The 17,044-nt window shown below is 47.6% G+C and overlaps 1 protein-coding gene across 2 annotated transcripts in view; it reads right to left on the reverse strand.

Moving 5' to 3' along the window:
* Positions 1 to 3,884, reverse strand: part of LOC1272041 (netrin-A) — a 63,261-nt gene extending 59,377 nt beyond the window's left edge. The window contains exon 1 of one of the 2 annotated variants that reach the window (XM_061657461.1): positions 1,622 to 3,882. In XM_061657461.1, the coding sequence (XP_061513445.1) occupies positions 1,622 to 2,930 (1,309 nt within the window). In that variant the 5' untranslated portion in view covers positions 2,931 to 3,882. Of the gene's footprint in view, positions 1 to 1,621 lie in introns of both variants that reach the window. The other variant, XM_061657465.1, reaches the window with a different exon arrangement.
* Between the last annotated feature and the right edge of the window lie 13,160 nt (positions 3,885 to 17,044).

Below are 17,044 nucleotides of genomic sequence, written 5' to 3' on the forward strand. Positions count from 1 at the left end.
GAGCTCATGGTAGTGCAGGACTTGACCGATGTACCATTTTTTGCATGATTGATAGAAATAGTTTTCATCGTATTTTCTCTAATGCAAGCCTCGAGCTGCATAGGATCTAGGCACATTCTTTTCTGGACGAACTTGGCATAGTCGGAATGTTTATAACTAATGTCCATGAGTTTCTAGTTCCAAAAAAGTTAAATGAATGGAGGTTGAACTCAATTCATTTCATGATTTCTATGTTATTTTCTCATTTTCATTATTTTTGATACTATACCTACTACTTCACGATGCTCATGTTTAGGCATAATAGAATAGAGTGGTAATCTGCTTAGCAATTAAGGAGAAATGCAAGAAATACTTTACCATCACCAATACTGTTGAATTCAATTATTCAAAGAAATGCCATCCATTATTATGGAAGATAACAAACATTGAACAATTCATTGCTATTTTACTCATTCCCGACTAATAAAATTCCTTCTTTTTGAAGTCAAATGGTATCCAATATTAAGTTATTAACAATACCATTAGCAGCTGTATGTTGACGACATATCATTGCTAGCATTGGTACATCCACCCCACTACAAAGAACAACATTTGCAGTGAACAGCCCAGCAATGGACGTTTTGTAAGATGCATCCAGGCGAAGATGACGCTCGCTACAAATTGCCAAAGTGCTGTATCATGGCATCGTCGGCTGCATGCCATCTCCCAAAATATCAATATCACTCCTAGTGTGCACCGGAGCGGGCACTGTACACCGCACCGTCCGCCGCACACCCTTGCTGACTCGTTCATTGCGATTTCGGGGCGATTGTGCCGGGGCAGAACGCTGAAAGCAACCCCGGCGATGAATCGGACAAGAACGACCGCGCCGGCAAACCTTCCACGCGCCAGCCGTTGTACAAACTTTAAAGTAACGGCTCACCCACACACACACACACATACACACGACAGAGGTAGCCGGGATTGGGATAAGGGTGCCGTGCTGAAGGGAATGCTGAAACGAATTATTGGAAACAGCGTCAAGCGGCGTACATTATCCCTTGCCGAAGAAGGGCGCAAGAAGCGTTTCAGTCGAAAAAAGGGGCCACACACAAACGCACAGACATAGACACACATGCACCCTCTTCTTCTCACTCTTTCTCTTTTTCTCTCTCTCTATCTCTCTGTTTGTCATTCGCACTGTACTGGACCGGCCCATAAACGAAAGGGGGAAGAACAACAAGCGAACCGTTTTCGGGGCCGTACAATATTTGCTTTAATTGACCGTAAATCAATTATTTCTTCGCCTGCCGGAGCGCGTGCCGGGGTCACAGCAGCCACCGTCCTCCCTTCCTTCTCAACCCCCTGACGCACCCGCCCGCCTTGATTATTTGGGATTGGGTTTATTACAATTATGTGAAACAGATTGTTTAGATTTCCCGCTTGCGCCTTTTCGAGGGGGCCCGCGCCAGTGCCGACACAGTGAGGACATTCAACCGGGGACAGTCTCCGCTTGAGCCCCTCGGCTCGAGTAGGAATTATCGCTGCAAGCTGCGCAAACTTGCTAAAGCCAGCCGCTATCTTAAGCCCCCCCCCCCACCCCCCCCCCCCCTCCCCAGGCGAGTCGCGTCAAGTGGCTTACCTTTGCATTCGTTGGCGTCGCGGGCATTGGCCCGGCCCCACGGCCGATCGAAGTGGAACGGCTTGCAGCGCTCGCAGTCCCGGCCGGCCGTGTTGTGCTTGCAGTCGCAGCTCACCTCCCCGTCCGGGCCGGCCGGGACGCAGCGGAACGCGTGCCCGTTGCACTTGCACCGGCCGCCGACGGCAAAGTCGGACACGGCGTAATGGTGGTGCGGCGGCTGCCTGGCCCGCCCGTGGTTGCCCAGCACCTCGGCCGGCGGTTTGATCGTGGAGGCCGGCTGCTCCGCTGCGTTTGATTGTGAGCGGGTGGCCGCTGGTGGCGGTGGTGGCGGTGGTGGCGCTGCCTCCTCCGACTGGTAGTCGGGCGTGGTCGAGCCCGCCTGCTCCGGCCAGTCGGTTGCAAAGTCGGCGGGCAGGTCGCGGGGCTGCCGGCGGAACGCGGCACTGCCCGGCACCTGGGCCGAGCTGTGCCGCAGATACCAGGGATCCTCGAACGTGTCGTCCGGCGGCATCTGGTGCCGGTGGAACACGATACGCACGTCCGTGGCCGTCACCCAGTCCTGCAGCACCGGCGACGAGTCGAAGTCGGGGGCCGAGGGGCGGCCCTCGAGCGTGCTGAACGCGATCCGCGATACGGTCGGCGCCTCGGCCAGGCCGTGCCGGTGCGCATCGGTGCACCGGGCCTCCTGCTCGTTCGCGCGCGTTATGGTGGCCCGGTTCGGGCGGCCGTACACCCGCCGGCACTGGCTGCTGTAGAACTGGAACGGCTGCCAGGATTTGCCGTGGTCCGCGCTCTTGTAGATCGCGATCGAGTCCGGCTTGACCGTGCCCGGGCAGAACGTGAGGCTGATGTACGTCAGCTCGTACTTCTTGCCAAGCGACAGCGTCAGCGTCACGTTGTCGGGCGGATCGTTGATGGACGCGGGTGATCGGAGCGGCTCGGAGCGCCAGCAGGTCACGTTGTTGGAGTTGTTCACGTCGGTCAGGGCGGTCGGGGGGTAGCGCTTGCGCGGGTTCCCGTCGTCGCAGGGCAGGCAGCGGGGCCGCTGCACCGGCTGCTGCACGTCGCACAGCCGGTCGAGGCCGCGCTGGCCACAGGTGGAGGACGCTACCACCGGCATCCCGAGCGCGGCATTGACAAAGTCGGGCAGACAGCGGCGGGGCCGATCCTCATCGTAGCAGGGATCGTACGAAGCGTCCAGGCTGGCGGCACGGGCCGCTGCCGGCGCTAGAGCGACAACCACTAGGGCGAGCAGGGCCAACCACAGCTGCAGGCTGGGAGAGTACCTCCCAGACTGTCGGGCTATCATTTTTGCGGATTTACCACGATCGGTAAGCACTGGCACTGTTTGGGGCACACTGGGAATGTTACTCTGGGGTGATCTTGCCGACACGGCACACAAAACTCTGGCCCTTTTCCTGAAGTTCTTCGTTTTGGAGTTCACATCTGACGATTCTGTGGAGTTCAGAAGTTATCCCTTTCCAACATTCACGCTTCTCGATCTGATCTTCGCAGAACAGGCAGATCACACTGGCGCAGATCCTTTTTCACTTTAATTCCACCCACACACACACACACACACGCACATAGATACACAAACACACACTCGCACTCGTCTAGAGTTCTTTGTTTCGCTTTCGGTGCGATGCCTGCACGCCGTCTGAGGTGTACACCAGGATTCTGAGACGCGAGAAAGCGTTCGAATCGCTCGGCTGCTGAGGCAGGACACACGGCAGGACGCTCACAAGCACAAGCGCTGGGCGGTTGTTGCGAACCTCGCACCGATGAATGAACCGGCTGGCAACTGACTGACTAGGGGGCGCACGTTTCGGCACTGGCACAGGCTCATCTCGCACGGCGCGCGCGAGTACTCGGGCCCCGGACTTCCCGGTCTGGTTTTCGGGTGCTCCTGGTTCGGGTGCGTCGCACCAACCAAACCGACCGAAACAAAAACATGCCAAAAAAAAAAAGAAGAAGAAGGCAAAATAAAGGACACACTCCAAGCTGAACCCGAAGGCAATCGAACTTGTTTTGACGTCCTCCTCCCTTGTTCGGTCCTGTTTACCGCGTGTTTGCCAGCCCGCTCGTACCGTATGGGTGCGTTAGCGCGCGTGGACGAGGATGCACGAAACCGCCCGAAACCGGAACCAAAACGGCATCCTTTTCTGCTTCCTCGCAACATTCGCTAAACCTTCCTACCTTCCCTAAACAACAATAACAACAGCAACAACAACAACAACAACAACAAAACACATCTTCAGGAAAAGCCTTCCTAGCGCGGCTGGATGCTGCCATTGACCGCTCCGCATCACGAAGCGCAGCATCTCGGTCGCGTGAGTGGCCGGATTTTCCCCTACTGCCGAGCGGGCCCTCGCTTCGGCATTTGGGAAGTGCGCGGGCGCGCATCGGCCGTGAGTGGCCGTCGCTGTCGTTCGCGCTGTTGCTGTTGCGCTTCCTTTGCGGCCGGAGCGCTGTGGCACACACGCTCGCAGACGGCCAGGCGTCGCCGACGGTCCCGGTTGCCGCTGGCTGTGGCAGAGTGCGGCGGAGCTGCATTGGGACTGCTCGTGAGCCCATGAGTGCAACCGCGGACTGCGCTGAGTGTGAGCTGAGTGGGTGTCGGACGCTCGAGCGATGCAGTACACTGCTAAGCAATTCTGGTGTGTTTTCGAAAAATTGGTTTTGGTTTAATTTTTGAAAGGAGATTTTTTATTGCATTTGTTTGCATGGTCTATGCAAAAACGCAAAGCAATAAGGGGGTTAGCTGTTAGATATATATATTTTTTTAATATAATTATGTATTGCTCTAAAGCGAGGTGCTTATTGGTTTTGTATTATTGATGTAATTACTCACTTGATCATTTTCAACAAAATATCTTGTATCCCATTACATCTGCAGGGTATCTTAATTTTCATTTTGTATCCAAGATTTATAACACATGTCACTATTTTTTTTTTTTTGAAATCAATTAGACTGTATCCATGGCTTTATATAATTTCATTTATTTTTAAGTTCTATTTACTGTCAATAAACAAATTTGTTTGTAGACGAACTGGTTTAAATGATTAGAATTGCATAGTAGTAATGTTTTAATCTTGTGTCATATTCCATCAAGGCGTCAATAAGCTCTGTTATCCAATTTCGCATGTATTTTTAACGCTTGAGAGCAAAAAAACAAATTGCTAAAATTCCTTCGATAACGACATCGCTTTTGTACCGGACTTTTCAATTGCTACGCTTCGCATATGACATTTTCAAAGGCTGTATAAAAAAAAAATAAAAAAAAAATGAAAAAAAAATAAAAAAAAATTATTTAAGAGAATAATCAATAGCACGCCTCGGCATGCTCACAAGGCCCCTCGTTCCCATAATAGTCGTGTACGAGATGTTGAGCACATATTTGAGCACAAATGTGAGCTGTACCTAGCTTGTACAATAGCGTGTCCGGTAATTTCCACAAGTTATTACCACAGTTTAAACCTGCAGCACATTATTAACGTTCAGCACAATAAATTCGGTATGTTTTCATTGCTACAATCACTTGCACGAAGTGCACGGAACCGTGTATAACAGTAATGCTTTCATTATGCTACCGCCTTACCTTATGCGCGCAAAAACGTGGACAGATTACCCCCGGCTCCCAGTAGAGATGGACAAATATGCACCTGTGCAGCAGGAATAAGTACGGGCTTACGCACGTATGCACACGACGAGGTGCTGCGATTGGTGCTGGCAGCCCACCTCCCCCTGTCCCACCAAAAAAATAAAAAAACAAACGATGCGCGGATTCGTTCCAACCTGTCTTAATCCGTTCAGCGTAGCAACGCGCGGACGAATAACACTAACAGCAGCGCTGGCAACTATTGTCACTGTTGGGCCAATTAATTCCACCCGGATCGGTTTTCGGCGTACGTTTCGGGAGGTTGCGTTGCGAATCGGAATATACGTTTTTACATGACACCTTGTTGTGTATGTGTGTGTGTTTTGTTGTTGTTTGTTGTTGTCTAATATGTGTTGTTCCACCCCGAGATCCCCGTTTGCTGTGTAATCTGTGGGTGTGAGTGTTTTAAGCAGTCGTACTTTGTGAGGCTACGCCGGTGCTAGCGAGAGATTAACGTGAGATTTTCCATTTTCTATTTGTTTGGTTATGTTTTTCACGCTCATTTACGGGAAAAGGAGGCAAGGGGGAAAATAGAGAACAGGAACTACTGTTGCTTTGTACGGTCCACTCTGGTGCAGAGTGGTGTCTTAGTATTGTTTCTTTTTTTGATGCACCATGTGTTATGGAAGCGTTTTATTGAAAAATAGACACTGTTTTCGAACCCAAATAAACAATGTTAGGCTGCTTTTTAACATTGTTCTACTATATGTAAAAATTTGACGTCTAATTGAAAAACTGATGCCTTTCTGAACATTGTTCAATCCCAACTAAACATTTGCTTTCCGTAACATTAACGTTGGTTTATATTACCCGGGTTCGCTTCTGCTATGATCATTTTGTAGCGATTACATTATTTGTAGCTTTATTTTATATTATTTTGTACTTATTTAATAGTCAATTATAAGTTTATATGATATATGGTATATGGTAAAATTCTGGGTCGCAAAATTATTTGTCGCAAAATTCTTGGTCGCAAAAATCTCGGTCGCAAAAATCTTGGTTGCAAAATTCTTGGTTGCAAACAATCTTGGTCGCAAAATTCTTGGTCGCAAACAATCTTGGTCGCACACAATCATGGGTGCAAAAATCTTGGTCGCTGCGCAAGCCGAAAGAATCGAGAAGGAAGGGGTATGATGAAAATACACCGTTTTCGAACCCAAATAATCAATGTTAGGCTACTTTTTAACATTGCTCAACTATAAGTAAACATTTGACGTCTAACTGTAATACTGATGCCTACCTGAACTTCGTTCAATCGTAACTAAAACAAGTGATACCCCTAAACTTAATTCGTTTTCTGTATGAAGTTTAGAATTTGTTTTAGGTGTCCATATTTATTTGTTGTGAAATCCAAATCTGTAAATTAATAGTTTATACACCTTTAGGGATTCCTGAATCAAAGCAAGAAGAAGAAGAAGCTCTATTAATAGGAGCTCTATATTAGGAATGTTAATGACACTTTTGTGATTCTTTTTCTTGTTCTATTTAGCGTAACGTCCTACGTAGACATGCCGACCTATACTAGCTTTCGAAACTTATTTAGTACCACACAGCCGTAATCAGTCCTTACTATCGAGAAAAGGTTCATTCTAGACTTCAACCCACGTTGCCAGAACATGTTGATTAGTCGTATGTGTTGACGTCTGTACCAAGGGAGTATCCCAAGTTCAATAATTTGAAAATCCTAAATCTCTAAAGATTCATTAAACTTCATAGATCCATGAATCCATCGATGAATCTTCAGTAAATTCATGAATCTTCAGAGATTTATTCATCTTCAGGCCTTATTGTAAATTCATGTTTTTTTATCGTTAAAGATTCAATTAGACATTCAAATCTCTACGAGAGGGGTTTGAAATACAACACTATTTCGTACCTGTGTATTTCTTAGAACAAATCGGGCCAGCTACATTACCGTATACTTCTGTCTTTCAAGTAATAATTGTTTCTTGGTAAGTTGAGCAGATTCTCGTCCTGTTGTGTTGATTGCGTTCAAGAATTTAGATAAAATTCAACATTTCGCTTAAATTAATTCTCATAACTGTGATGGTGTTTCTTAGTAATCAAAGTTTGAGCAGAAAAATCTATGTAACCTAAGCCGAACTAAACGCACCACGGGTGAGGAGTGCTACTGGACCTTACGCTCACGGCCTAACAGCAACCACCGGAAATGCGAGTATTCGATATTTACACCCCGCTTGCTGTCCCCAGCCCACTGCACCACTTTTCCAGTCCAGCGAGGTACAACCAGTCCAGTCGTTTGATTTCAAGCCGCTCGCAACACCATTACCGCCCCAAAGTATCTCATCTGCAAACGCAACCGAAATGGCGGACGGCTGTTGCTGCCTTTAATTACAAATTTTTATTGCGTACCGGAGTGACCCACTCCCAGGGAGGGGCTGTGATGGGTGCGATACTTTTGCGCACTTTCCTCGACCCCTGTTTGAAACCCCACGGCTTATTGCTGGAAACTCGGCCTGTTGGTGGTAGCGCCAGGTTAATTGAATTTTATCGATTCCAAGGAAAAAGTCAGTCCAGTACCACGAACTGCCCTTTCGCGGTGTTTGTTTGTGCTTGGGAGGGGGCGTAAAAGATTCACTTTCGATTGAAGTTTGCTTTTTACGCTCTTTTCCGCCACGGATGCAATTGCTAAAACAGCGAGCGGATGTTAAGAATGGTTTCATGGATGGCGTGCAGACCGAAAGCCAGACCAGACCGATGCTTAGCGATTATGATTTCCTGCTGTTGGTACACAGGCCTGCTAGAGTGGAGTTGGATGTAAACATCGGGCAGGAATTTTGCATCCAATCGCTGCCGGAACACTTCAAACCGCGAACAGCGCATCACCCACACGTTGCAAAAGCGTCCCGTCATGCCGGAGATGATCTTTGACACCTTCGATTAGGTGTGAATAGAGGCTGATAAGTGTCGCGCTGCTATATCCCGCGATTGCCAAGTCAGTCCGTCCGTCAGACGGCGAACGGGGTCGTCCAAAGTGCACGGGTGAAGACGGCCGTCCTCTTGAGACGCTCCACGGGCGGATGCAGCTTCCACGGCACGGCCACGCTTCGCACAAACGTTTGACGTTATAATTGCTGCAAGCTCGCGTAGAATCGGTAGAGAGGAAGTTGTCTAGCCGCCCCGACACAAAGGCACAATCAATCGGCCCTCGTTTCGCGGCACCTTTTCGCAGGCTCGCGAGGCTCTCGCATCTCGCGTGCTGGGAAAGCCTACGAAGTCATCCAGCCGGTGTTTGCGATGACAGCCACCACCGCCAGCACCAACACCCAGAGCACATTGATTGATATCTGTACGGCATGTGTGTGTGTGTGTGTGTGTGTCGGTGAAGTAAAATGTAAATATTTATTGTTACCTACGGGTAGGCCCGCGCGGTCTGCAGTAATGATGGTGTACTGGTGTTCGCGACCGTTCGCAAGGAGGCAGGGTAATGAAGATGACGATAATGACAGAGTGTAGAGTGAAGCCGTCTCTGCCGTCTCGCACTCCGGTCCGCAAATATATGCAAAGCAAAGCGGTGGTAGAATTTCTCATGCCAGCAGCGTGGTGACAAAACCATTATGCTCCAGATTGTCTGTGCCGCGGTGAAGCGATCTGGTGTCTGGGACGGGGGTGTACCGTGTGCTCTTTCACTGTCCAACAGCTCAATCATAAATCTCATGCCACGGTGACGTGCCATTTTCTGGTTTTTTTTTCATCCCCAACGTTTTGCCAACCTTTCGTCGCCTTTCGGACGCATTCCAGAGTGCACGAATAAAGGTTCAATTGCACCAGGAATTGGGATCCGTTGGTGGCAGTGACAACTAGAGATATCGAGACAAAATCGTTTCTGCCGGACGTTGAGGTTCTTTCTACGCACGAGGCCCAGTGGTGTCAATTGCACTCCGTTTGGATGCGGTCCGTTTTTCTCACACGGTAGCTCGCAGGCGCAGCGAAACAGGTTGAACAGTTGCACTACCAATCAAGCGTAATGGAATGATGATTATCGTAATTTCCTAATGATGATTGTAGGTTTATTGTCCGGCATCGGTGTGCTAATGGCAGGCCGCCGTGACGTTCAGCTATGGCTATGCCAGTGCTAGAATCGAGACCACCAAGATATGGAAACACCGGCGATCTATTATTACCTGCAGCAATACTAGGATGTAGATGCCCAATATCCTAACACTACATACATGCATTCGTAGTCGCTAAATCTTTCAGTTCTCAGTAGTATTTTGTGTGACAATACTGTAGGAAATGATCATTTTCCATAAGGGAATTCAATATTCTATAGTTTGCTGCCTAAAAAGTTTTCAATATGTTTGCATGAATTATTGATACAAAATGCCTGTTATTAAAACTCCGATGGGATCTTTAATAGTTCGGGTCTATTGTCATGTACGAAAACTCAATTCCAAATAAAGATTATAGGTAGCTAACCAATATGATGAAAGCAGTAAATCAGAGGAAATACTTTGTTAATGTATACCGATGTTAAATTAAACTGCTCGCAAAAACTGTTGAATCATTTCTAAAACATAGGTCCTCTGAAGATCAAAACTGATACACTATGTCCAACACTGTATCCACTATATCGGAGCTATCCGACGCGCTTACAGAGCCCAACAGGAACAAAACGCCGCACTAGGTCACTCATCTGCGCCGCAGCGTCACATTCACACCTGCACACAATCAATAATTTCGCCTCCAGGTAAACGGCCGAACAATTAGCAAATGCCATCGAAGCGCTGCCATCTTCTCGCTTACTCCTCTTACACCCGCCACACGTCACCTTTCGAGTCGCCTGCTCTTTCCTTCCTGTAAGGTGCCGCCGGTGCTGCTCGATACTGTTTGTGTGCGAACAGTAATCCATTTTTCCCCGTGCTAACGCATCTGCCAGATTGGATCCTAATCCACCGAGCTCGAGGACTATGGAGAGAGGTTCTGGAAATAATCGAAATTACAGCCCATACAGGCACAGGCACACATGTAAAGCAACACCTTCTTGCAGGATATGAACGCTGGAAGGGTGATGAATTTTACAGTGCGCACCTTACTGTGAGACAGTAAGCACCGAGCCAATCGCTTCCCAAACTCTCCGCACTCCACGGGAGGTTATAGGGGATAGAGTGGATGGATATGCTGGAAGTAATTACAGCTATCGTTACTATATTTAATTAAATTATGAATAATTTATATTGGTTTTAGTACGGCAGCTTTCTCCGTGCAAGGCAGAGGCAGTTTGCTTGCGGTGACCCTACCTACTCATCCCACGGTGAACGAACCACACATTTCAGATTCTGCACATGTGTCGGAAATAACTGAAACCCACTCCGTCACACTCACACGCCAATGGCTACACTCAATCTGGCACACCTTGGGCGGGACGAGCCGAGGGTGTCTAACTTTAATTCCCCAAATACCGAACTTCGTAGCCCAACAGCTTTACCCTTCATTTTCAACAGCAGCCTCCATGGTGCAGTCAGCATTTGCTGGAAGGCAGCAAGCCGGAACCTGTCACGGGCCCGAAAAACGCTTGTCATTTGTGTGACGTTTACCTAACCACAAGCACGGAGTGCGCGCTGCCAACGGAAAGCCCCTGTCCACTATCCCGAAAGTGTGTTAGTAGGTGTTGAAAACTACCCCCTTGCCCGAACTGTCACCGAAATTGCGGGCGAGCTTTGCGCCCAAGCAAGACATCAAACCCGATCCGCTGGAGTTGCCGGCCGAAACATAACTTTCTGAGTCAAAGTTTTGGGTCTCAAAACTTTGTGTTCTCCGTTCTAAATCTCCATCAAGCGGGCAGGATCAATTGGTTAAGCATCTAATGGAACGGCTTCACTCCCCCCCCCCAATGGCTTCCCAAAGGTGTGTGTGTGTGTATATGTAACAGAACAGTAGGCAAAAATGTGGCAAAACAGCAAGAACTCGATGCTACAGCTGAACCGTAGCGAATGAAAGAGGAGAAAAAAAACATAGCCTTTCCACCCCATCTCCCCCTCATATGAGGACACGGCTTGCACAGACAACGCAACAACAACAAAAAACCACACCCCGTACACATACACACACACACACACTCCCCGGGCGAACGTGACTAAGCGCTCGCGCGAGCGTACCTTTTGTTGAAGAATTCTTTAAAAACTTCATAAAATATGCACCGGTTGCCTCCTGCCGGACGTGTTGCTTCAACCTCCGTTGCCTGATGGTTTGCGTTGTGTCCTCTACCTCGCCGGCAAACCCTCCTGCCAGCATCCTTCGGGGCGTCCGTAACTGCCATCGGCGAGAACATGGGGCAAAGTGTATTCCCCGAATGGGGCTGAACGGATTTTTTTCGAATCAAAAACTTGCAACGAACGTAGATCGTAGGGGAAGAGTTGTCTTAGAGTTGGCTCGAACAGGAAGAGACACTGTATCAACCAGATAAAAGTTAGACAGGTAGGCCCATTTTCCGGCTTGACGACGCTTGGGAGTTGGAGTGCAGACGGCTTGGAGTTGGAGTGGCTGGGATGGCCTTAAGCTGTACGCACATATCCTTGGCAGGCATTGCGTACTTGCGTTTGTTGTTTCGCGTGTACTCCTACTACACCCCGAAAGGTTGTGCCCTTCGTTTGCCTTCCAAATGCCCAATGGAAGTCGCCAGCTCGCCGCGCGGTGACTCCCGCCTGCCTGCTGCCCGGGCAATTGCACGACAAAAGCCGATGACAATCATGGAACATATTTTTCATATTTTCTTCACGCCTGCCCATCAGCCCCGTAGCCCCACTCCCGAAAAGCAGCTGGCCGGTACCGGTTTATGCTTGTAATTTTCAATTGCTACATTCAACCTCGGGACTCTCCTGTTCGATTTCTCTCTTTCTCTCTTTATATCTCTCTCTCTCACTCTGTCTCTGTAGCTTCAGAATTCCGGCAGCACCGAACGCCGCCGGAGGCCCCGGAGGCCCCGGTTGTGTCGGTTTCAGTTCTGCCATTCTGCCATCGTTGGGCGAGTTTGCAGATTTCAAACCGATCGGTTTCGATTCCCCTTTTTTGCAAATCGTTTTGCCGACTTCTTCTCCGCTCTGGCCTTGCCCGTGTGCTCTGCCCCGCATAATATTTATCGTACGTATATGTGTATCGCGTACAATGGCGAAAAACGGTGGGCAGCGAAATAGCGGCATCCTGAAAGCGGTGGCAGCTAGCCCCAAGCGGACTGTCCCGAACAGAACGAACACAGCGAAAAAAATGCGGGGTGGGGAGGAACGACATCGTACTTAATTCATCGATTCCAATCGGCAGATGTAGCCTAAAGGAGGTCTCGAGGCGGGCGGGTGGGCTTTATACATATACATGCGGCAGTAAGGCCTCCGCCACAATCCCCATTCCGTCCTCCAGGTCCGCCATGCGCACGGTGGTCAACGACAGTCGCCGCAGCGTACGGTTTTGGGATCACTTAATCCTCTCCTGGCACCATTCCCAGTGCCTGGAGATCTCGAGCGGCGAGCGACACCGGAGAGCGACAGACACCGAAAGAAGCCACCGGCCATTTTATTGCCTATTGTCAATATTGGCCGCTTGGTGCGGGTGGTTCGACCGAACAATTAAGCTCTCTTTCCAGGGGACTTCGGGCTGAAAAGTATGTCCCCCCCTCCATCCCGCTCGAACGTGCTGGGGGAACTATCCACTCCAATAAAATCTAATGGGTTGGTTCTTTTTTTTTTGTTGAGGTTATGAGTAAGTAGTGCACTGTTGCTGTCCTCGACGGGTTGTTGTGGGTTGGAACGCCGTTGTCTGCACACGGATATACGGTTAGGAAGATTCGATGGACTAGTTTTGCATCTCAAGTATCGTTTGAGGTTTTATCGTGCCTCAGACGATGTTGCTGTGGATATGTCACTTAGTCCTATTGGAAGTTGTCTGTGTGTCTTTTATGGTCTAATAACAGTAATAATACTGCTTTGCTAAGTCTGATTGGGGTCATCTACGTTCAAAGTCCTACAAAGTCCTGTAAAAAACTATTCGCTCAAACTGAAGCCACAAAGTCATAAAGTGTACCGTATTGGCATATGTTTGTGGAGCAATTCCTTAAGCCATAATAACGTTTGCAATCAATTTCTATCACACATTACCATGAAATGTTTTCTCAGGCCTTTCCAGGCCTTCTCTTTGATAGTTATTTGAAGTAATCTCAACACGCTATCTAATTTTTCGACAGTTTTTACATGTACATGCTTGAGTTCAAAAGCTATGAACGATGGAATTGCTGTGAGAAAAAAAGCACAATCACATGGACAACATGCCACTTGGAAAAGATGCAAATGATGCAATGTCCCTAAAAAATATTAATACTATTTTGCTGATAAATGTGTGTGTGCAAGTTGATGTAATAGTAGGAGAAAGGCTCATAACACGGCCTTGCACAATCAATGAAGCTTTAAACATAAACATTAATATAGAACAGTGCCTGGTGAATTATACATACGGCCATATTGGGTTGTCGTTCTAACTCGGTGGTTTTCAACCTTTTTGTTGCTTTTCCCCCCTTGCAGGGTGCATTTAGGATCTCATTCCCCACTCACAAGTTCATGAGCGGGGGGAATGTCTTGATAAAAGTAAAATTCGCCTCCTATCAAGGCTTTAGTAAAATTCCGCTCAGACTCAGTCATTACTGTCGGGAGGTGTTAAAATGGATATATTTCAACAATTCTGGTCGAAAGTAGATCATTGGGCAATAATACAAAAAAAAAAATGGAAAATAGATAAAAACTACAAAAATTGGTGTACAAATTACTTACTGCAGGAAAAAAAAAACTAGTAAAGGCAAAAGGGCTGTGCGGAAACTAATGGAAGTCATCGAATGATAATTCTTTGCAATTATGTGTACATCAACATTATATATTATTTATCTTTATTTTTTAATTGGAAAAACAATTTCGTTTGATCCATTTTTTTATCTTGAAAATTGATAGTTTTACAACTTATGACAAGTGGCCGTTTTCTAAATGAGATTATGTAATAGACAATGAAAAAACCTAACATCACTTACAAATTCTAGAACGAATAATATTTGCTTGCTCTGGTCAAATTTGATGACCATATTTTTTGTCCCACTAATCGTTAAATAAGATCTATTAACCTTGGCTCCAAAGCCTTAATGCAAACGACTTAAAAACGCAATTGAGAGCACATTGATTGATCGATCGATGGAAGCTTACTTACATTCAACTTACTAGTTTCATAGTTGACCGACATTAAAACTTAATAAACCGCTCAAAAATAATATACTTCTTCTTCTTCTTCTTCTTCTTCTTCTTCTTCTTCTTCTTCTTCTTCTTCTTCTTCTTCTTCTTCTTCTTCTTCTTCTTCTTCTTCTTCTTCTTCTTCTTCTTCTTCTTCTTCTTCTTCTTCTTCTTCTTCTTCTTCTTCTTCTTCTTCTTCTTCTTCTTCTTCTTCTTCTTCTTCTTCTTCTTCTTCTTCTTCTTCTTCTTCTTCTTCTTCTTCTTCTTCTTCTTCTTCTTCTTCTTCTTCTTCTTCTTCTTCTTCTTCTTCTTCTTCTTCTTCTTCTTCTTCTTCTTCTTCTTCTTCTTCTTCTTCTTCTTCTTCTTCTTCTTCTTCTTCTTTATTGTGGCGAATGGGTTACAATCTTCCATCACATATTCAAATACTTACCACTCTATGATAGTTTTCGAATACTAGAATCATATACCCCCGTTTTCTTATTTGACTCTTACAATTGTTACAAAGTCTACACATTTTTCTGGTATCACAGCTACAAACTTTAAATATTCTTTTCGTCTTTTGTATGAATTTTTTTATTTCCTTGATTATTTTTCCCGTTTTCTCTTTCCACAGTGCTTTACATATTTCTTCTGTGTTGTGATGTGTTTTTTTTTTGCTAATTTCTTACAGGTTCATCGGTTGATGTTTCCCAGTTTCGGGCACTCGACACTCTTCACAGTTGTCGTCCTCCACTATTCTCCAAACACTCAACCAATGTTTCGATAGATCATGTCCGGCTAACATTCTGTTAGTGGTTTTTGTTTCAATGGCTGTGATCGCTATGTTTGAATGCCACGGGTGTTCCTCAAATACCTTTTGATACTCAACAAATTAAAATACTTGCATAAAGTTTGTTGGACAATGGCATAACAAAACAACAATCAAGCAGATTAGTGTAACGGTCGTTGTTTTACAGGCATCGGGTTTTGTGTAAAATAATTGCCTATTAAATGCTGCTAAGAGAATGGCGAGTGAGGACTGCGGAGAAGTGGATAAGCCCAACACTTCACAGCGCAAAACAAACACGGCAAACCTTCCGTGTACGTAAGAGACACCCTCTGGGAACGCGGAAACACACACACACACACACACACACGCTGTGTGGGTCGCGTGGTCGGGCAGTGCGTTTTGTGCTTTTGCGTTTGCCGGTGGTGTTTACATATCGGAGACATTTGTTAAATTATGCGAATTTATCTGTTTTAGATTCTAATCGGCCACCATTCGCCTCCGACTGCGCCATATCTCACACCGTGTCCACCCCCACCCCCCTCCCACCCCTTCCACTCTTCCCATCCCATCCTACCCCCCCCCCCCCCGCCCCACCCCATGACTGGTCCGGTCTGATATGACTGAAATATTAATCAAACCGCCACGATATGATCTAATGAATGCCAAGCCAGGCCTCCCCGGGCCTCCGCTCGCCACGCCACGGCCTGCGCACAAAAATCATACCTGCTTGACTAATGGCCGGCAGCCATTTAGCGCACCCGCATAAAGCGAGCAACCATTTTGTCACCTGCCACCAGCCCCAGTAAAAGGGGTTTCGGGAGGGAGCAGGGAGCCCAGTGCCGGGCGGCGAAAGCAATAATAGTTGCCACTTTATCACGCACCTCGCGCTGCTGGCAACTGCAACTGGTGGACGACGTGTTCGCGTAGGCGTACAGGGGGGAAAGCCCCTACCCCTTCCCGCTGCCGCGGACTGAAGATGGGTGAGGATGGCCAACCGTGTGCACACGGCAGGCCGGGCTTGGCGAGCGGCTGGACGGGCACCGGATCGCACTATCAGGATCAAACTCCGCTCACGTTCAGCCCCTTGGACCGGGCTATTGATGGCCGTCACTTTGTTAGGTGACATTTGTGAGAAACTGCGTCGTCCCCGGTTGCGACACACACACACACACACACACATCGGTGCGTAATGCAGCACCCGCGGCAGCCCCAACCATTAGCTAATTGACTTCGGCGTGGCAGGGTGGGCAAGCGCGCGGGTTTTCCACACATTCGCGCAACGGTTTGAGCCACAACACATAAATCAAAATATGGAAAACAAAAACTGCACACAGCACAACCCCGTGCGGGAGCAGGTTGAAGCAGGGAGGGATAGGGGACGCTTAGGTGTTAATGGGCTGGCATGCATTTCGCTAATACCCTGGCGGCCGGTTGGCAGGTTGCTGCTGCAATGCGACTCGTTCTTTTTTTTTTCTTTCGTTTTTGTTTTGCATTCGGCATTCGGTTTGGCGTGGGCAAGTGCATTCTTGTGCAGGACAAAGGCGCAGGGCCCAAACGGGAACGGTTCATACATTGTACCTGCGCTAGCGCTTGGGTTAATTGATAAGACACGGTAAATCAAACGCTGCCCGGGCCCGGTGTCACGATCCTGTTCTTTTCCCCCACTGCCTAACACCGCTTAACATCGATAAATCTCGTGCCCAGCAATTAATCGGCTTGCTGTCGCAAGTCGCGGCGCTTGACGTAGTACGCTACTCCAAACGCAGAGCTCCAA

This window comes from Anopheles gambiae, chromosome X, assembly GCF_943734735.2.
Source record: "Anopheles gambiae chromosome X, idAnoGambNW_F1_1, whole genome shotgun sequence".
Classification (NCBI taxonomy): Eukaryota; Metazoa; Arthropoda; class Insecta; order Diptera; family Culicidae; genus Anopheles; species Anopheles gambiae.